The 20,820-nt window shown below is 44.0% G+C and overlaps 3 protein-coding genes across 10 annotated transcripts; all 3 read right to left on the reverse strand.

Annotated features, from left to right (window-relative positions):
- Window positions 1-2,863: 2,863 nt before the first annotated feature.
- Window positions 2,864-7,245, reverse strand: LOC120031312 (transmembrane protein 147-like). Of its 4 annotated transcripts, none has more exons than XM_038977017.1 (6): window positions 7,190-7,245; window positions 5,066-5,135; window positions 4,480-4,682; window positions 4,208-4,292; window positions 3,922-4,043; window positions 2,864-3,510 (listed from the first exon to the last, which is right to left on the reverse strand). In XM_038977017.1, the coding sequence occupies exons 3-6, from the start codon at window positions 4,680-4,682 to the stop codon at window positions 3,390-3,392; spliced, it is 531 nt and encodes a 176-aa protein (XP_038832945.1). In that variant the 5' UTR covers window positions 5,066-5,135; window positions 7,190-7,245; the 3' UTR covers window positions 2,864-3,389. The 4 variants fall into 4 exon arrangements, with proteins under 4 accessions (XP_038832945.1, XP_038832946.1, XP_038832944.1 ...); XM_038977018.1 differs by lacking the exon at window positions 7,190-7,245 and adding an exon at window positions 5,328-5,346; XM_038977016.1 differs by lacking the exon at window positions 5,066-5,135 and having other exon boundaries at window positions 7,190-7,235.
- A 1,074-nt stretch (window positions 7,246-8,319) lies between these two features.
- Window positions 8,320-11,643, reverse strand: LOC120031105 (sulfotransferase 2B1-like). 2 transcript variants are annotated; one of them, XM_038976683.1, is made up of 7 exons: window positions 11,409-11,643; window positions 10,445-10,653; window positions 10,095-10,221; window positions 9,894-9,988; window positions 9,600-9,780; window positions 9,316-9,435; window positions 8,320-9,216 (listed from the first exon to the last, which is right to left on the reverse strand). In XM_038976683.1, the coding sequence occupies exons 1-6, from the start codon at window positions 11,545-11,547 to the stop codon at window positions 9,320-9,322; spliced, it is 867 nt and encodes a 288-aa protein (XP_038832611.1). In that variant the 5' UTR covers window positions 11,548-11,643; the 3' UTR covers window positions 8,320-9,216; window positions 9,316-9,319. The 2 variants fall into 2 exon arrangements, with proteins under 2 accessions (XP_038832611.1, XP_038832612.1); XM_038976684.1 differs by having other exon boundaries at window positions 9,308-9,435.
- A 4,553-nt stretch (window positions 11,644-16,196) lies between these two features.
- Window positions 16,197-20,569, reverse strand: LOC120031311 (transmembrane protein 147-like). 4 transcript variants are annotated; one of them, XM_038977012.1, is made up of 6 exons: window positions 20,514-20,569; window positions 18,399-18,468; window positions 17,813-18,015; window positions 17,541-17,625; window positions 17,255-17,376; window positions 16,197-16,843 (listed from the first exon to the last, which is right to left on the reverse strand). In XM_038977012.1, the coding sequence occupies exons 3-6, from the start codon at window positions 18,013-18,015 to the stop codon at window positions 16,723-16,725; spliced, it is 531 nt and encodes a 176-aa protein (XP_038832940.1). In that variant the 5' UTR covers window positions 18,399-18,468; window positions 20,514-20,569; the 3' UTR covers window positions 16,197-16,722. The 4 variants fall into 4 exon arrangements, with proteins under 4 accessions (XP_038832940.1, XP_038832941.1, XP_038832939.1 ...); XM_038977013.1 differs by lacking the exon at window positions 20,514-20,569 and adding an exon at window positions 18,661-18,679; XM_038977011.1 differs by lacking the exon at window positions 18,399-18,468 and having other exon boundaries at window positions 20,514-20,559.
- Window positions 20,570-20,820: the final 251 nt, after the last annotated feature.

The following is a 20,820-nucleotide window of genomic DNA, read 5'->3' on the forward strand; positions in this document are numbered from 1 at the left end:
AGAAACTATTGTGTCAGGTAGAATGTAATCGTGTTGGCTCAGTTTCTTACATTTATATAGGAATATTTTACTTCACTGAATACAGCCCAAGTCCCCGGTCAACATAGTGGAGCGCCAACAATCACAAAGCATGAGACCTTTTTGAAGTGAGGGAGAAAACAGGTTGGTCAATAGGTTTCTACACAGATTAGACTGGTCAACAGGTTTCTATACAGACTAGACAACAGGTGTCTACACAGACTAGACTGGTCAACAGGTTTCTACACAGATTAGACTGGTCAACAGGTTTCTATACAGACTAGACAACAGGTGTCTACACAGACTAGACTGGTCAACAGGTTTCTATACAGACTAGACAACAGGTGTCTACACAGACTAGACTGGTCAACAGGTTTCTACACAGACTAGACTGGTCAACAGGTTTCTATACAGACTAGACAACAGGTGTCTACACAGACTAGACTGGTCAACAGGTGTCTACACAGACTATACTGGTCAACAGGTTTCTATACAGACTAGACAACAGGTGTCTACACAGACTAGACTGGTCAACAGGTTTCTACACAGATTAGACTGGTCAACAGGTTTCTACAAAGACTAGACTGGTCAACAGGTGTCTACACAGACTAGACTGGTCAACAGGTTTCTACACAGACTAGACTGGTCAACAGGTTTCTACACAGACTAGACTGGTCAACAGGTTTCTATACAAACAAGACTGGTCAACAGGTTTCTATACAGACTAGACTGGTCAACAGGTTTCTATACAGACTAGACTGGTCAACAGGTTTTTACACAGACTAGACTGGTCAACAGGTTTCTATAAAGACTAGACTGGTCATCAGGTTTCTACACAGACTAGACAACATGTTTCCATAAAGACTAGACTGGTCAACAGGTGTCTACACAGACTAGACTGGTCAAGAGGTTTCTATACAGACTAGACAACAGGTGTTTACACAGACTAGACTGGTCAAACGGTTTCTACACAGACTAGACTGGTCAACAGGTTTCTACACAGACTAGACTGGTCAACAGGTGTCTACACAGACTAGACTGGTCAACAGGTTTCTACACAGACTAGACTGGTCAACAGGTTTCTATACAAACAAGACTGGTCAACAGGTTTCTATACAGACTAGACTGGTCAACAGGTTTTTACACAGACTAGACTGGTCAACAGGTTTCTATAAAGACTAGACTGGTCATCAGGTTTCTACACAGACTAGACAACATGTTTCCATAAAGACTAGACTGGTCAACAGGTGTCTACACAGACTAGACTGGTCAAGAGGTTTCTATACAGACTAGACAACAGGTGTCTACACAGACTAGACTGGTCAACAGGTTTCTATACAAACAAGACTGGTCAACAGGTTTCTATACAGACTAGACTGGTCAACAGGTTTCTATACAGACTAGACTGGTCAACAGGTTTTTACACAGACTAGACTGGTCAACAGGTTTCTACACAGACTAGACTGGTCAACAGGTTTCTATACAAACAAGACTGGTCAACAGGTTTCTATACAGACTAGACTGGTCAACAGGTTTCTATACAGACTAGACTGGTCAACAGGTTTTTACACAGACTAGACTGGTCAACAGGTTTCTATACAAACAAGACTGGTCATCAGGTTTCTACACAGACTAGACAACATGTTTCCATAAAGACTAGACTGGTCAACAGGTGTCTACACAGACTAGACTGGTCAAGAGGTTTCTATACAGACTAGACAACAGGTGTCTACACAGACTAGACTGGTCAACAAGTTTCTATACAGACTAGACTGGTCAACAGGTTTCTATACAGACTAGACTGGTCAACAGGTTTCTACACAGACTAGACTGGTCAACAGGTTTCTACACAGACTAGACTGGTCAACAGGTTTCTACACAGACTAGACAGGTCAACAGGTTTCTGTAAAGACTTGACTGGTCACCGGTTTCTGCACAGACTTGACTGGTCAACAGGTTTCTATACAGACCAGACTGGTCAACAGGTGTCTACACAGACTAGACTGGTCAACAGGTTTCTACACAGACTAGACAACATGTTTCCATAAAGACTAGACTGGTCAACAGGTGTCTACACAGACTAGACTGGTCAACAGGTGTCTATAAAGACTAGACAACAGGTTTATACACAGACTAGACTGTCATGAAGTTTCTATACAGACTAGACTGGTCAACAGGATTATATACAGACTAGACTGGTCAACAGGTGTCTACACAGACTAGACTGGTCAACAGGTTTCTATAAAGACTAGACTGGTCATCAGGTTTCTACACAGACTAGACTGGTCAACAGGTTTCTACACAGACTAGATTGGTCAACAGGTTTCTATACAAACAAGACTGGTCAACAGGTTTCTACACAGACTAGACTGGTCAACAGGTTTCTATACAGACCAGACTAGTCATTTTAAGGCTAACTTCAAGGGGAACAAATCTATTATCTCTGGCGTGAATTAGAAGTGGCATTCCGGTGGTAGGTGTGGAGCGGCGATTCTTTCGATTGGAAAGGCAATATGTGTGGGAATCTGGACACAAGAGTATTCATCATTCAAGGACAAGTCCACTACTGTACAGACACCAAGTCACCATGGAAATCAGCAGAATTGGGCCCCACAGTACATAATAGGGTTTGTAGTAACAATATGTCAGGTGTGACAGCAAGTCAGATGTGATTTGATTATCTCCCTACACCACACATAAAGCTCTCATACGAGGAGCCCGAACTACACCTCAATGTTGAGTACAAATTTGACCTCTATCTCATGCCTTTTGTAAATATACTATACAAAATCTAATTAAAACATTGTCTATCTTATGTAATAAGCACACTGTGCACAATCAAAAGTAGCATATTAAGTCATTTATTGGCCATTCACTCACACCTCACTAAGTTTCCATAGAGTAGGATAACCCACTGCTACCATGTTTTATGTAATCTTACGACAACATAAGTACGCCATTATGCTGCTTCAGTCGTGATAAGCGCACCAACATTTGTATTTCATCATGTCGAATGAGATTAAATTAATCTTCTTCATATCTGCAGTAATGCAGGTGAGCACACAGAGTAACAACAGTATTGTACCATCAGCTTAGATGTCAAAGTAGTTTAGTAACTGTACTACAACGCTTAAGAGGCATCCACTTTCATCCACTTGTTATAAATACTCAATCTACCGTACTAATTCAGCACAATAATAAATCATACATAAAAAAGTAGTATCATAACATTAAAAAAAGTCAAATCATGAATGCTCACATTCCTGCCCTCTTTCTGAGCGATACAAAATGTATCTTTGCAGGCAAAGTCTGGTTGAAAGGCCCTGTGTGTGTGTGTTAAAGACCCTCTTTGTTTGGGGTCGCAGCCAGTCTCAGTTGCTGTGCACCAGTGTGACGAAGAGGAAGAGAGAACAGAGGGAGATGGATCCAGTGAGCACCGCCTTCACCAGGAGGGCTGTCCAGCTCCCCAGCAGGAACACGTGGACAAACAACCTGAGAGAAGTTAGAGGACAGAGGAGAAAATTAGTAGATGTCTATGAACAATTATTATGATGGATGTGTAGCTATGTTTATACCAATATGTCAATTGTTGACTACTATGTAACTGATTGTTGCTAACATCATATAATTACGATGGATTATGACATGAACTTGGAGGCGTCATTGTTTTCAGGACCATTTCAATAATGTATTGTTTCTTTTGAAAAATAGGGGTTGGTCACCCAGACCGTTACACAACTGTAGCTATCAGTGTTTATAATGACCTCTAGCGGTGTTCAGAAAAACTTCAGTTCCCTCCCCAGAACAGATGAGCTGAAAACCAGCCCTGTAAGGGTGACCATTTCTACAGTATGGAGTTCCACAGGTCCCTTCCCTGGGTACGTTGAAGTATGTGATACTCACTCCATGAGGAAGGCCTTGTATACACACAGCCCTAACAGTACAGTCACAGGCAGACGGAAGCTCTTCGGGAGGTCGTACCGCGTGAACATCCACACCACTGCTGCCATGACAATATAGTGCACCTGAAATAGAACACGACATCGAATTTCCTTAGAAACTATACTTCTACTAAGCCCTCCACAGGAAATGTAATGTTGATGAGTATTCATTATCTAAGTATTTATTGGAAGTCAAAATAAATGTCTATTTGATTCAGCAGTATAAGTGTCAGTGCAAGGGGATTTACCAGGCTGATGTTGGAGTCGAAGCTCATCTGTATGTACTTCCAGTCAAACTCAATGCCTCTGGCACCCACCCATAGAGGTATACACCTGGATGACAGGGCAAGAGGATTAAATACAAGAGACACCATTGCAAATAAACATAATGGGAACTATACTAGTGAGCTTGGGTAGTGAATGACTATAATCTACACAGAAATGAATGTGAATCTGGAATGCACCCAAAGAGATTGAAAGAGAAACAGCAGGGGGACAGAGAAAGATAAAGAGAATGTACCTTGACATAACAAGCTCTGCTGTAGCCCATCCCATCGCTGCCACCATGATCTTGTACTCTCCCTTCCCTGCATTTCTGGACATGACCAGATGCAGGCCCAGAAGGTCAGCTAGGTCCACCGTGGCCTTCATAAATTCACCAACAAAGTCATACACACCAGCTCCTCCCTCCCATGTGGGGAAGAATGTGGCTAGAAATAGCATCTGGAACAGAGACATTGTTCATTTTTATTTTTTATTGTCACACACAGGATAGGTGCAGTGAAACGTCTTGTTTTACAGGGTCAGCCATAGTAGTACGGCGCCCCTGTAGCAAATTAGGGTTAATTGGCATACTCAAGGGCACATTTTCACCTTGTCGGCTCGAGTATTCAAACCAGCGACCTTTTGGTTACTAAACACTAGGCTACCTGCCACCTTAGTAGGATACATATGAACTAGTAATAACTAATAACTAGTGGGCTACATTAGTAATCAAGCAGTTTTTAGTCTGCATCCCAATGTGATCGATCATTAGTTCCTTTGACAGAATGATGATACTTTTATTGCTTTTCAGAAAACAGACAGTTTGGACAGTCAATGCTCACCTTGCATAGCTGCACAAATAGGTAGGTAGCTCCTGCTTGAACACATCTCCAGAATGCATTGTATTCTGATCTATAATATGGATAGAGAGAGACGCATCTGTACACTAGAATGGTTTGAACATGGTTGCCTAGAGTGGCAGGAGGATTGGCTGACCTCCTCTCAATCTGCGACATTTCCATGTAGATTACATTTCACCATCTACTATATATTTAACTAGGCAAGTGAGTTAAGAACAAATTCTTATTTACAATGACGGCCTACCCCGGACGACGCTGGCCCAATTGTGCGCCGCCCTATGGGACACCCAATCACGGCCGGATATGATACAGCCTGGATTCGAAACAGGCACTGTAGTGACACCTCTTGCATTGAGATGCCGTGCCTTAGACCGCGGCGCCACTCGGGAGCCCAGTAAGGGTGACTAGCTAGTGAACAGATCATAAAAAAATACATGTTCAGTAGCTAAATGTACGGGGTCAACTAACAAATTAATCTAATGCAGTTTATATACACTGCTCAAAAAAATAAAGGGAACACTTAAACAACACAATGTAACTCCAAGTCAATCACACTTCTGTGAAATCAAACTGTCCACTTAGGAAGCAACACTGATTGACAATAAATTTCACATGCTGTTGTGCAAATGGAATAGACAAAAGGTGGAAATTATAGGCAATTAGCAAGACACCCCCAAAAAAGGAGTGATTCTGCAGGTGGTGACCACAGACCACTTCTCAGTTCTTATGCTTCCTGGCTGATGTTTTGGTCACTTTTGAATGCTGGCGGTGCTCTCACTCTAGTGGTAGCATGAGACGGAGTCTACAACCCACACAAGTGGCTCAGGTAGTGCAGTTCATCCAGGATGGCACATCAATGCGAGCTGTGGCAAAAAGGTTTGCTGTGTCTGTCAGCGTAGTGTCCAGAGCATGGAGGCGCTACCAGGAGACAGGCCAGTACATCAGGAGACGTGGAGGAGGCCGTAGGAGGGCAACAACCCAGCAGCAGGACCGCTACCTCCGCCTTTGTGCAAGGAGGTGCACTGCCAGAGCCCTGCAAAATGACCTCCAGCAGGCCACAAATGTGCATGTGTCAGCATATGGTCTCACAAGGGGTCTGAGGATCTCATCTCGGTACCTAATGGCAGTCAGGCTACCTCTGGCGAGCACATGGAGGGCTGTGCGGCCCCACAAAGAAATGCCACCCCACACCATGACTGACCCATCGCCAAACCGGTCATGCTGGAGGATGTTGCAGGCAGCAGAACGTTCTCCACGGCGTCTCCAGACTCTGTCACGTCTGTCACATGTGCTCATGTGCTCAGTGTGAACCTGCTTTCATCTGTGAAGAGCACAGGGCGCCAGTGGCGAATTTGCCAATCTTGGTGTTCTCTGGCAAATGCCAAACGTCCTGCACGGTGTTGGGCTGTAAGCACAACCCCCACCTGTGGACGTCGGGCCCTCATGCCACCCTCATGGAGTCTGTTTCTGACCGTTTGAGCAGACACATGCACATCTCAGACACTGGCTGCGCTGGAGAGGAGGAAGGCTCTGACAGCGCTGGACAGGTGGGAGCAACTGGAGAGAGAAGACGGAGAGACAGCCTGGTGCGGGGGGCTGCCACCGGAGGACTGGTACGTGGCGGTGGCACCGGAAAAAACCGGACCGTGAAGGAGGACACGTGCTCTTGAGCACCGAGCCCACCCAACCTTACCTGGTTGAATGGCCCCCGTAGCCCTGCCAGTGCGGCGAGGTGGAATAGCCCGCACTGGGCTATGCTGGCGAACCGGGGACACCATTTGTAAGGCTGGTGCCATGTACGCCGGCCCGAGGAGACGCACTGGAGGCCAGATGCGTTGGGCCGGCTTCATGACACCCGGCTCGATGCCCAACCTAGCCCGGCCAGTGCGGCAAGGTGGAATAGCCCGCACTGGACTAAGCACGCGTACTGGGGACACCGTGCGCTTTACCACATAACACGGTGTCTGACCAGTACGACGCCCTCTCACTCCACGGTAAGCACGGGGAGTTGGCTCAGGTATCCTACCCGGCTTTGCCACACTCCGCGTGTGCCCCCACCAAGACATTTTTGGGTCTGACTCTCGGGATTCCGTGCTAGCCGCGTACCTTCATATCGCCGGTTCCTCTCTCCGGTTGCCTCTGCTCTCCTCGCTGCCTCCAGCTGTTCCCATGGGAGGCAATCCTTTCCAGCCAGGATCTCCTCCCATGTGTAGCAACCCTTGCCGTCCAAGACGTCTTCCCATGTCCATTCCTGTGTCTGTCTTTGCTGCTGTCGCTGCCCTTTTCCACTCCGCTTGGTCCTTTGGTGGTGGGTGTTTCTGTAACGGCTGTCCTCGCTGACAGAAGGAGAGGACCAAAACGCAGAGTGGTTAGTGTTCATTATTTACTGAAAGTCAACAAAACACTTCAAAATACAAAACAACCAACAAACGTGACAAAACCGAAACAGTCCTGTGTGGCACAAAACACACACAAAACACACGTGAAACCCAGGCTGCCTAAGTATGATTCTCAATCAGGGACAACGATTGACAGCTGCCTCTGATTGAGAATCATACCCGGCCGAACACAAACATCCCAACATAGAAAATCACACATAGACAAACCCACCCAACTCACGCCCTGACCAACTAAATAAATACAAGACAAAAGAAAACAGGTCAGGAACGTGACACTTTGGAGTGGTGTCCTGGACTAAGATTAATCTAAATCCTGGAAATAAAATGCTATTTCAATGGGAATTCTCCATTGGCCATGCTTTTTAGTCCAGGACTAGGTGTAATCTGTGTCCTGTAAATCAGACCTTTGTGTTACCTGCCTCATCATCACACTGTCAGGGCCAGGGCTAGTCAGGGCTTAGAGACTGATCGTTATAAGCCTATGACATAGGACTGTGAGAAGTTGATATCACCTTAGCCACCCTAATAATATGTTGATTTCTACAGGGAACCATTTGCGATGACTGGTGTATGACTGCTTTCTGCGAACCATGTGTTCAATGCCAAATGGTTCGTGAAGTCAATAAGGAGATTCCTAACTGACACAGCCGGAAAGTGAATGCTAATCCCCAAAGTGTTGTCTCCCGCAGTGAGGACCCTCAAGTTTTTGTACAAGAAACTTATTATGGTTACATTAGGACTGTTGTCATCTGAAGACTATGCCTGCAAGTCAATAAACTTTTTATGTGAGCACAACCCTTTAGCCAAATCCTCAGCAGTAAAAAAGTACCATGTGACTGTCAGATGTATACAATGTGTAATATAACTTACAGTATTTTACTATTTATGATAAGTCTGTTATTACCAGATTATGGCTCATTTAAATGTATTCAACTACCAGATGTTTATATAAAAATGAAAAGAAATGTGAAATAAGTACTACACAAGAATAGTTCAGAATGTTTCGTAAGTTCTTGAGTTCTTGTATTATTATTGTATTGCTAGATATTACTGCACTATTGGAGCTAGAAACATAAGCATTGTTATCAGCACATGCACCTGCGATAACATCTGCAGAACTGTATACGCGACCAATAAACTTTGATTTGAAAGCCGGTCTTTGACTAAACCAACAAGCACCGAGTTCAATCAAAATACTAACAAAGTTACAAAATATCCAGTTAACCACAAGTCATTCCTGTGGCAGCAGGACTTTTGGACCATTTCAAATCAAATTTTATTTGTCACATGCTTCATAAACAACAGGTGTAGACTAATAGTGAAATGCTTACTTACGGTCCCTTCCCAACAATGCAGAGCAAAAAAAAGAAAAATTATTGAAAAATAATAACAAGAGGAATAAATGCACAATGAGTAACAATGACTTGGTTATATACACAGTGTACCAGTACCGAGACAATGTACTTGTATTTGGTGGTGACTTTTTAGATCAACTTGACCTGGGCTGGGTTTTCGTGAATTGTTCCAATGCAATTATGATTTTAGTGCTACGATGCTTTTGGGAAACCCAGCCCAGGTGCTTTTTATTGTATTGTCAGTGTACTGCTGAGGTTCCAGGGCACGGCCAGTGTACTGCTGAGGTTCCAGGGCACGGCTAGTGTACTGCTGAGGTTCCAGGGCACGGCTAGTGTACTGCTGAGGTTCCAGGGCACGGCCAGTGACATTACACTTATGCTGTGGATGCAGAGATGCGTTTAGAAAGTCAATTTGTTTTAAATTCTCCACTGTCTAACTGCCTGCAATGTCAAGAAAATGTTGTCGGTACATTTCCACCTGTTCACTCCTCATCCCATGGGAATTTTATGTTTGTTCCGTTCATTTCCTCTTTTAGGACCGCTGTGAATTTGGAATCCTGCTCAGGACTGAAATGATTTTTCCAGTCTCCAGCAACTCCTGAAAGAACAAGGAGAATGTGCTTTAATTGAACAGTGAAATACATGGAAGCAAAGAGTGGTTGCAGTAGCGCATGATGAGAGAACATTATACTACTAGCAGCATTCTGGGTTCCTATCCCACTGCAGGGAGTGATTAACCCCTATCTTGCCAGTTTCCACTACCTTTTCTAAGGAAGGTGGACTTGCTGCTATCCATGATCTCCTGTGGCACCAGGGAGTAGTTTGACATTGCATTTAACTTCATGTTGCTGAAACAGCAGTGGTTGGCTACACGATCCAGAGTTTCTTCACTTAGGTCCCGACCAAGGAACCGTGAGAGGCGTTCCAGCACTCCACGCAGGTCCTTCAGGAGAGAAACAAACATATGTTAGCAGTTTGGCCTGGGGTTAGCTTAGTTCACTATCCATTAGTCTGGTCACGCAGGGTTGAGGCGGTTTGCATTGATTGGTGTTTTACCTTGACCATTTCTTCATAGGTAATGTATAGGATTCTATCTCCCAGATCTGAATTTCGCCAGCTTTTCACATGGTCTGTCCACTTCCCAAACAACACTGTGTAGATAAACAAATGTTTGCAATCAAACCCAGTTACCCTCTTCTTTTAGTATGGGCATCAAAAGGTCTCTCAAATGTATTTATATATCCTAGCATTTTTCACCTTGCCCAGAGAGAAACTTATTTAGAAACTCATCAAAAGTCCCAGGGTCATCCAGGAAACTGGCCATCTTGTGGAAGTGAAATGATGACACCATAACATCTTTTGGGTTCCGGGTAACATAGATGACCTAAATGAAAGCAAATAAAGTTTTAAATATGAGTTCCATAGACAAACTTTCAAGAGCCCAGTGTGATAGCTAAATTATAAGTTAATTACATTGCATGTAGGTACATTTTTCCAATTGTTTTATTAATTTGCAATGCTGAAGTCAGTCCATTAAACGTACTGCAAGAGTCTCTTCAGTTGTTACTGTCTAGTAGTTGCTCTCAGTTCCTGGATCAAGGCCCTACCTTGGCTTTGGAGGGGAAGAAGGAGGGGGGCATGAGATGGTAGGGCATATGAGAGACCATTGCCCGTGGTGAGGGCAGACGGTCCAGAACTAGGGCTGCTCGTGTCTCCTCCAGCCAGGGAACCCGGTCCCAGTTGGGAATAGTTTGCACTGGAGTAAGGTCTCCTCCATTTAGGACTAAAGGTACAATCTCTTGCATCCATGTGGTGCCTGGGAAACATTACCTTAATCAGTTATTGTAAGTAAGTAATAAAAAACACATTACATATTTTCTTTCGTCTGACAAGTTTTTAGGATGTAAAAATGTCCAACTGCAATGCCTGGGAGACAAAACTGCATTGGTGTAAACTACTTAAATAGTACTTTAAAGTATTTTTTTGGTGGCATCTGTACCTTACTATATATATTTTTGACAACTTTTACTTTTACTTCACTACATTCCTAAAGAAAGTATTGTACTTTTTACATTTTCTCCGACAAACAAAAATACTACATTTTCAATGCAGCAGGGCAGGAACATTTTGAAATTCATGCACTTATCAAGAGAACGTGTCATTCCTACTGCCTCTGGTCTGGCTGACTCACTAAACACAAATGCATCTTTTGTAGATAACGTCTGAGTGTTGGAGTGTGACCCTGGCTATCCGTACATTTTAAAAACAAGAAAATGGTGCCGTCTGCTTTGATTAATATAAGGAATTTGAAATTATTTATACTTTTCCTTTCGATACTTAAGTATATTTTAGCAATAAGATTTACTTTTGATACTTAAGTATATTAAAAACCAAATACATTTAGACTTTTACTCAGGTAACGTTAGTATTGTACTAGGTGACTTTCACTTTTAGTAACTTTCTATGAACTATTACTATTACTCAAGTTTGACAATTTGGTACTTTTTCCACCACTACTAAACTGTAAATGACATGAAGCCATACTAACGTTAAAGTACAGTATGTTCTTACCAGACTTTGGGTAGGTCACTGTGAAAATATCTTCATCTTCAACTTTAATTTCCTCCGCGTATTTAAAACTTTCAAAAGAGTGAGTTTCTTTCGGGCACAAAAGACCGTGATAAACGATATAATTTCCATCATTCGCCATACTTAAACACAGTTTACACAGTTAAAGTATGCTAATTTTCGGTGAAAAACAATGTCCGTGAGTCAGTAAAATGGGAGGGAAGTGCATTCCTTTTTGTGCAATTTGTGCGCAGATGCCAAAACATTCCAACAATTCACTCAGCCGATGGCAGCATAATTCATTGACAATAATACACTAATAATAATAGTAATTCATAATAAGTAAAATAATTGCTCATACTAATTTTACTACTAATAATACAAATGTTGAATAGATAGATTTGGACCCATCCCAAGATGCAGTTACAACACCAAAATTGGTAAATTATGTCATGTTTGAAAATTATGTCAAGTTGTTGATCCCTGGATTTGAAGAAGGTGCCTCAAAGCTGGCAGATCACAATGAGATATGGAAATCTGTTGCATAAATTACCTGATTTGGGGTAAGTAATGGCAAACACATCGCTGTCCTGAACTTTGAAATCATTGGCATATTTCAGACTCTCCTCATTGTGAACCACAGTTGGTAACAAAATTCCATGGTGAAGAAAGTACCTGTCTGATGCCATGGCATAACTGGAACACACTCAGGTATAGCCTGCAGTAAAGTTCTGCAAGTTCAGCCCTGACCTAGAGACATATGTTTAATGCATCAATGCAAATGTGAGAGAGGAAAGAATCCCTCCCCCTCTTGTAGCTCTTTCTTGCAATGGGGCCTTTGTCAAGGGCAGAATCACCCAGAGAAGGGCTTGAGATGGGATGGATGGCCCCTGCAGGAGCAGTAAACCCAATACAAGAAAGGAAGGAGTGTTTGTAAACCTTTTCACTGTCTCTATCTATTCCCCACAGCCATAGGGTATGCAAACAATGAGACATCCCACCTAATGTTGCAACCATTACAAATAGGTCTATGTTGCCAATGAATAACAAGGAGAAGCACTCTCCATAATATTTGAGATACCTTTATTGCTATGGGATGATCAGTTGAAAAGCTTAAAAAAGTGTGATGTGTTTCGCCATGGCCTTCTACCTTGCTGCAGGAGGAGCTACCATTTGTCTGTCCAGAAGACTGAGTTCACCTCACTCCTGTTCCTTCACTTCCTTGCTTTCACTGAGATATGGTAACATTTCGCACAATAATGTTATTATGCATGAACAACTCTTGTATTGTGATGTAATGCACATTTGATGCAGCCAGGCCTAACTGAAACTGACTAGCAGATACTGTAGGTCAGTCATTGTGACTAGGACTCACTCAATGGAGCCTTTGTCCAGGGCAGAACTGCAAGTCTGGGGCAGAATGCCAGAGAGGGGGCCTGAGAGATAGGATATGGCCCTGTGTTTGCCATCCTGTAATTTAGGCTACATTTATACAGGCAGCCCATTTCTGATAATTTCCACTAATAGGCCTTTTGACCAATCAGATCAGTTCTGAAAAAGATCTGATCCTTAGAGCTTAAATATGGCAGAGTTAAGATGCCACATACCAAGACATTCAAATCTGTTGCATGAACTTCCTTGATAAAAGATATGTAATGGCTTCCTCTTCCCATACATTTACAGGATTGACCAAGTGCCTCTTGGCTGAAAAGCATGCTACATTACATGAGTGTAATACAAGGTTACAAAGTGCTGGTTTAGCAGGGGCCTGTTTAGAAGGGTGTAGAGTACCTTACAAAATAATCCTACAGGAATCTTGTAGGACATTTAGTTAGGGGTTAATGAATGTTCAGATAGAAATGTATTATGTAAAACAGAAACTATTGTGTCAGGTAGAATGTAATCGTGTTGGCTCAGTTTCTTACATTTATATAGGAATATTTTACTTCACTGAATACAGCCCAAGTCCCCGGTCAACATAGTGGAGCGCCAACAATCACAAAGCATGAGACCTTTTTGAAGTGAGGGAGAAAACAGGTTGGTCAATAGGTTTCTACACAGATTAGACTGGTCAACAGGTTTCTATACAGACTAGACAACAGGTGTCTACACAGACTAGACTGGTCAACAGGTTTCTACACAGATTAGACTGGTCAACAGGTTTCTATACAGACTAGACAACAGGTGTCTACACAGACTAGACTGGTCAACAGGTTTCTATACAGACTAGACAACAGGTGTCTACACAGACTAGACTGGTCAACAGGTTTCTACACAGACTAGACTGGTCAACAGGTTTCTATACAGACTAGACAACAGGTGTCTACACAGACTATACTGGTCAACAGGTTTCTATACAGACTAGACAACAGGTGTCTACACAGACTAGACTGGTCAACAGGTGTCTACACAGACTATACTGGTCAACAGGTTTCTATACAGACTAGACAACAGGTGTCTACACAGACTAGACTGGTCAACAGGTTTCTACACAGATTAGACTGGTCAACAGGTTTCTACAAAGACTAGACTGGTCAACAGGTGTCTACACAGACTAGACTGGTCAACAGGTTTCTACACAGACTAGACTGGTCAACAGGTTTCTACACAGACTAGACTGGTCAACAGGTTTCTATACAAACAAGACTGGTCAACAGGTTTCTATACAGACTAGACTGGTCAACAGGTTTCTATACAGACTAGACTGGTCAACAGGTTTTTACACAGACTAGACTGGTCAACAGGTTTCTATAAAGACTAGACTGGTCATCAGGTTTCTACACAGACTAGACAACATGTTTCCATAAAGACTAGACTGGTCAACAGGTGTCTACACAGACTAGACTGGTCAAGAGGTTTCTATACAGACTAGACAACAGGTGTTTACACAGACTAGACTGGTCAAACGGTTTCTACACAGACTAGACTGGTCAACAGGTTTCTACACAGACTAGACTGATCAACAGGTGTCTACACAGACTAGACTGGTCAACAGGTTTCTACACAGACTAGACTGGTCAACAGGTTTCTATACAAACAAGACTGGTCAACAGGTTTCTATACAGACTAGACTGGTCAACAGGTTTTTACACAGACTAGACTGGTCAACAGGTTTCTATAAAGACTAGACTGGTCATCAGGTTTCTACACAGACTAGACAACATGTTTCCATAAAGACTAGACTGGTCAACAGGTGTCTACACAGACTAGACTGGTCAAGAGGTTTCTATACAGACTAGACAACAGGTGTCTACACAGACTAGACTGGTCAACAGGTTTCTATACAAACAAGACTGGTCAACAGGTTTCTATACAGACTAGACTGGTCAACAGGTTTCTATACAGACTAGACTGGTCAACAGGTTTTTACACAGACTAGACTGGTCAACAGGTTTCTACACAGACTAGACTGGTCAACAGGTTTCTATACAAACAAGACTGGTCAACAGGTTTCTATACAGACTAGACTGGTCAACAGGTTTCTATACAGACTAGACTGGTCAACAGGTTTTTACACAGACTAGACTGGTCAACAGGTTTCTATACAAACAAGACTGGTCATCAGGTTTCTACACAGACTAGACAACATGTTTCCATAAAGACTAGACTGGTCAACAGGTGTCTACACAGACTAGACTGGTCAAGAGGTTTCTATACAGACTAGACAACAGGTGTCTACACAGACTAGACTGGTCAACAAGTTTCTATACAGACTAGACTGGTCAACAGGTTTCTATACAGACTAGACTGGTCAACAGGTTTCTACACAGACTAGACTGGTCAACAGGTTTCTACACAGACTAGACTGGTCAACAGGTTTCTACACAGACTAGACAGGTCAACAGGTTTCTGTAAAGACTTGACTGGTCACCGGTTTCTGCACAGACTTGACTGGTCAACAGGTTTCTATACAGACCAGACTGGTCAACAGGTGTCTACACAGACTAGACTGGTCAACAGGTTTCTACACAGACTAGACAACATGTTTCCATAAAGACTAGACTGGTCAACAGGTGTCTACACAGACTAGACTGGTCAACAGGTGTCTATAAAGACTAGACAACAGGTTTATACACAGACTAGACTGTCATGAAGTTTCTATACAGACTAGACTGGTCAACAGGATTATATACAGACTAGACTGGTCAACAGGTGTCTACACAGACTAGACTGGTCAACAGGTTTCTATAAAGACTAGACTGGTCATCAGGTTTCTACACAGACTAGACTGGTCAACAGGTTTCTACACAGACTAGATTGGTCAACAGGTTTCTATACAAACAAGACTGGTCAACAGGTTTCTACACAGACTAGACTGGTCAACAGGTTTCTATACAGACCAGACTAGTCATTTTAAGGCTAACTTCAAGGGGAACAAATCTATTATCTCTGGCGTGAATTAGAAGTGGCATTCCGGTGGTAGGTGTGGAGCGGCGATTCTTTCGATTGGAAAGGCAATATGTGTGGGAATCTGGACACAAGAGTATTCATCATTCAAGGACAAGTCCACTACTGTACAGACACCAAGTCACCATGGAAATCAGCAGAATTGGGCCCCACAGTACATAATAGGGTTTGTAGTAACAATATGTCAGGTGTGACAGCAAGTCAGATGTGATTTGATTATCTCCCTACACCACACATAAAGCTCTCATACGAGGAGCCCGAACTACACCTCAATGTTGAGTACAAATTTGACCTCTATCTCATGCCTTTTGTAAATATACTATACAAAATCTAATTAAAACATTGTCTATCTTATGTAATAAGCACACTGTGCACAATCAAAAGTAGCATATTAAGTCATTTATTGGCCATTCACTCACACCTCACTAAGTTTCCATAGAGTAGGATAACCCACTGCTACCATGTTTTATGTAATCTTACGACAACATAAGTACGCCATTATGCTGCTTCAGTCGTGATAAGCGCACCAACATTTGTATTTCATCATGTCGAATGAGATTAAATTAATCTTCTTCATATCTGCAGTAATGCAGGTGAGCACACAGAGTAACAACAGTATTGTACCATCAGCTTAGATGTCAAAGTAGTTTAGTAACTGTACTACAACGCTTAAGAGGCATCCACTTTCATCCACTTGTTATAAATACTCAATCTACCGTACTAATTCAGCACAATAATAAATCATACATAAAAAAGTAGTATCATAACATTAAAAAAAGTCAAATCATGAATGCTCACATTCCTGCCCTCTTTCTGAGCGATACAAAATGTATCTTTGCAGGCAAAGTCTGGTTGAAAGGCCCTGTGTGTGTGTGTTAAAGACCCTCTTTGTTTGGGGTCGCAGCCAGTCTCAGTTGCTGTGCACCAGTGTGACGAAGAGGAAGAGAGAACAGAGGGAGATGGATCCAGTGAGCACCGCCTTCACCAGGAGGGCTGTCCAGCTCCCCAGCAGGAACACGTGGACAAACAACCTGAGAGAAGTTAGAGGACAGAGGAGAAAATTAGTAGATGTCTATGAACAATTATTATGATGGATGTGTAGCTATGTTTATACCAATATGTCAATTGTTGACTACTATGTAACTGATTGTTGCTAACATCATATAATTACGATGGATTATGACATGAACTTGGAGGCGTCATTGTTTTCAGGACCATTTCAATAATGTATTGTTTCTTTTGAAAAATAGGGGTTGGTCACCCAGACCGTTACACAACTGTAGCTATCAGTGTTTATAATGACCTCTAGCGGTGTTCAGAAAAACTTCAGTTCCCTCCCCAGAACAGATGAGCTGAAAACCAGCCCTGTAAGGGTGACCATTTCTACAGTATGGAGTTCCACAGGTCCCTTCCCTGGGTACGTTGAAGTATGTGATACTCACTCCATGAGGAAGGCCTTGTATACACACAGCCCTAACAGTACAGTCACAGGCAGACGGAAGCTCTTCGGGAGGTCGTACCGCGTGAACATCCACACCACTGCTGCCATGACAATATAGTGCACCTGAAATAGAACACGACATCGAATTTCCTTAGAAACTATACTTCTACTAAGCCCTCCACAGGAAATGTAATGTTGATGAGTATTCATTATCTAAGTATTTATTGGAAGTCAAAATAAATGTCTATTTGATTCAGCAGTATAAGTGTCAGTGCAAGGGGATTTACCAGGCTGATGTTGGAGTCGAAGCTCATCTGTATGTACTTCCAGTCAAACTCAATGCCTCTGGCACCCACCCATAGAGGTATACACCTGGATGACAGGGCAAGAGGATTAAATACAAGAGACACCATTGCAAATAAACATAATGGGAACTATACTAGTGAGCTTGGGTAGTGAATGACTATAATCTACACAGAAATGAATGTGAATCTGGAATGCACCCAAAGAGATTGAAAGAGAAACAGCAGGGGGACAGAGAAAGATAAAGAGAATGTACCTTGACATAACAAGCTCTGCTGTAGCCCATCCCATCGCTGCCACCATGATCTTGTACTCTCCCTTCCCTGCATTTCTGGACATGACCAGATGCAGGCCCAGAAGGTCAGCTAGGTCCACCGTGGCCTTCATAAATTCACCAACAAAGTCATACACACCAGCTCCTCCCTCCCATGTGGGGAAGAATGTGGCTAGAAATAGCATCTGGAACAGAGACATTGTTCATTTTTATTTTTTATTGTCACACACAGGATAGGTGCAGTGAAACGTCTTGTTTTACAGGGTCAGCCATAGTAGTACGGCACCCCTGTAGCAAATTAGGGTTAATTGGCATACTCAAGGGCACATTTTCACCTTGTCGGCTCGAGTATTCAAACCAGCGACCTTTTGGTTACTAAACACTAGGCTACCTGCCACCTTAGTAGGATACATATGAACTAGTAATAACTAATAACTAGTGGGCTACATTAGTAATCAAGCAGTTTTTAGTCTGCATCCCAATGTGATCGATCATTAGTTCCTTTGACAGAATGATGATACTTTTATTGCTTTTCAGAAAACAGACAGTTTGGACAGTCAATGCTCACCTTGCATAGCTGCACAAATAGGTAGGTAGCTCCTGCTTGAACACATCTCCAGAATGCATTGTATTCTGATCTATAATATGGATAGAGAGAGACGCATCTGTACACTAGAATGGTTTGAACATGGTTGCCTAGAGTGGCAGGAGGATTGGCTGACCTCCTCTCAATCTGCGACATTTCCATGTAGATTACATTTCACCATCTACTATATATTTAACTAGGCAAGTGAGTTAAGAACAAATTCTTATTTACAATGACGGCCTACCCCGGACGACGCTGGCCCAATTGTGCGCCGCCCTATGGGACACCCAATCACGGCCGGATATGATACAGCCTGGATTCGAAACAGGCACTGTAGTGACACCTCTTGCATTGAGATGCCGTGCCTTAGACCGCGGCGCCACTCGGGAGCCCAGTAAGGGTGACTAGCTAGTGAACAGATCATAAAAAAATACATGTTCAGTAGCTAAATGTACGGGGTCAACTAACAAATTAATCTAATGCAGTTTATATACACTGCTCAAAAAAATAAAGGGAACACTTAAACAACACAATGTAACTCCAAGTCAATCACACTTCTGTGAAATCAAACTGTCCACTTAGGAAGCAACACTGATTGACAATAAATTTCACATGCTGTTGTGCAAATGGAATAGACAAAAGGTGGAAATTATAGGCAATTAGCAAGACACCCCCAAAAAAGGAGTGATTCTGCAGGTGGTGACCACAGACCACTTCTCAGTTCTTATGCTTCCTGGCTGATGTTTTGGTCACTTTTGAATGCTGGCGGTGCTCTCACTCTAGTGGTAGCATGAGACGGAGTCTACAACCCACACAAGTGGCTCAGGTAGTGCAGTTCATCCAGGATGGCACATCAATGCGAGCTGTGGCAAAAAGGTTTGCTGTGTCTGTCAGCGTAGTGTCCAGAGCATGGAGGCGCTACCAGGAGACAGGCCAGTACATCAGGAGACGTGGAGGAGGCCGTAGGAGGGCAACAACCCAGCAGCAGGACCGCTACCTCCGCCTTTGTGCAAGGAGGTGCACTGCCAGAGCCCTGCAAAATGACCTCCAGCAGGCCACAAATGTGCATGTGTCAGCATATGGTCTCACAAGGGGTCTGAGGATCTCATCTCGGTACCTAATGGCAGTCAGGCTACCTCTGGCGAGCACATGGAGGGCTGTGCGGCCCCACAAAGAAATGCCACCCCACACCATGACTGACCCATCGCCAAACCGGTCATGCTGGAGGATGTTGCAGGCAGCAGAACGTTCTCCACGGCGTCTCCAGACTCTGTCACGTCTGTCACATGTGCTCAGTGTGAACCTGCTTTCATCTGTGAAGAGCACAGGGCGCCAGTGGCGAATTTGCCAATCTTGGTGTTCTCTGGCAAATGCCAAACGTCCTGCACGGTGTTGGGCTGTAAGCACAACCCCCACCTGTGGACGTCGGGCCCTCATGCCACCCTCATGGAGTCTGTTTCTGACCGTTTGAGCAGACACATGCACATCTCAGACACTGGCTGCGCTGGAGAGGAGGAAGGCTCTGACAGCGCTGGACAGGTGGGAGCAACTGGAGAGAGAAGACGGAGAGACAGCCTGGTGCGGGGGGCTGCCACCGGAGGACTGGTACGTGGCGGTGGCACCGGAAAAACCGGACCGTGAAGGAGGACACGTGCTCTTGAGCACCGAGCCCACCCAACCTTACCTGGTTGAATGGCCCCCGTAGCCCTGCCAGTGCGGCGAGGTGGAATAGCCCGCACTGGGCTATGCTGGCGAACCGGGGACACCATTTGTAAGGCTGGTGCCATGTACGCCGGCCCGAGGAGACGCACTGGAGGCCAGATGCGTTGGGCCGGCTTCATGACACCCGGCTCGATGCCCAACCTAGCCCGGCCAGTGCGGCAAGGTGGAATAGCCCGCACTGGACTAAGCACGCGTACTGGGGACACCGTGCGCTTTACCACATAACACGGTGTCTGACCAGTACGACGCCCTCTCACTCCACGGTAAGCACGGGGAGTTGGCTCAGGTATCCTACCCGGCTTTGCCACACTCCGCGTGTGCCCCCACCAAGAAATTTTTGGGTCTGACTCTCGGGATTCCGTGCTAGCCGCGTACCTTCATATCGCCGGTTCCTCTCTCCGGTTGCCTCTGCTCTCCTCGCTGCCTCCAGCTGTTCCCATGGGAGGCAATCCTTTCCAGCCAGGATCTCCTCCCATGTGTAGCAACCCTTGCCGTCCAAGACGTCTTCCCATGTCCATTCCTGTGTCTGTCTTTGCTGCTGTCGCTGCCCTTTTCCACTCCGCTTGGTCCTTTGGTGGTGGGTGTTTCTGTAACGGCTGTCCTCGCTGACAGAAGGAGAGGACCAAAACGCAGAGTGGTTAGTGTTCATTATTTACTGAAAGTCAACAAAACACTTCAAAAT

This window comes from Salvelinus namaycush, chromosome 37, assembly GCF_016432855.1.
Source record: "Salvelinus namaycush isolate Seneca chromosome 37, SaNama_1.0, whole genome shotgun sequence".
NCBI classification, from domain to species: Eukaryota; Metazoa; Chordata; class Actinopteri; order Salmoniformes; family Salmonidae; genus Salvelinus; species Salvelinus namaycush.

Coding starts and splice junctions, on each gene's coding strand:
- LOC120031105 (XM_038976683.1), bottom strand. CDS start 11,547: ATGGCGAATGATGGAAATTATATCGTTTATCACGGTCTTTTGTGCCCG. Junction 10,654..11,408: donor AGTGACCTACCCAAAGTCTG/GTAAGAACATAC, acceptor AATGTTTCCCAG/GCACCACATGGATGCAAGAG. Junction 9,436..9,599: donor GTCCACCTTCCTTAGAAAAG/GTAGTGGAAACT, acceptor TTGTTCTTTCAG/GAGTTGCTGGAGACTGGAAA.
- LOC120031312 (XM_038977015.1), bottom strand. CDS start 5,245: ATGGAAATGTCGCAGATTGAGAGGAGGTCAGCCAATCCTCCTGCCACT. Junction 4,293..4,479: donor GCAGAGCTTGTTATGTCAAG/GTACATTCTCTT, acceptor CCTGTCATCCAG/GTGTATACCTCTATGGGTGG. Junction 3,511..3,921: donor TACAAGGCCTTCCTCATGGA/GTGAGTATCACA, acceptor AACTTCTCTCAG/GTTGTTTGTCCACGTGTTCC.
- LOC120031311 (XM_038977010.1), bottom strand. CDS start 18,578: ATGGAAATGTCGCAGATTGAGAGGAGGTCAGCCAATCCTCCTGCCACT. Junction 17,377..17,540: donor TCGACTCCAACATCAGCCTG/GTAAATCCCCTT, acceptor GTTCTATTTCAG/GTGCACTATATTGTCATGGC. Junction 16,844..17,254: donor TACAAGGCCTTCCTCATGGA/GTGAGTATCACA, acceptor AACTTCTCTCAG/GTTGTTTGTCCACGTGTTCC.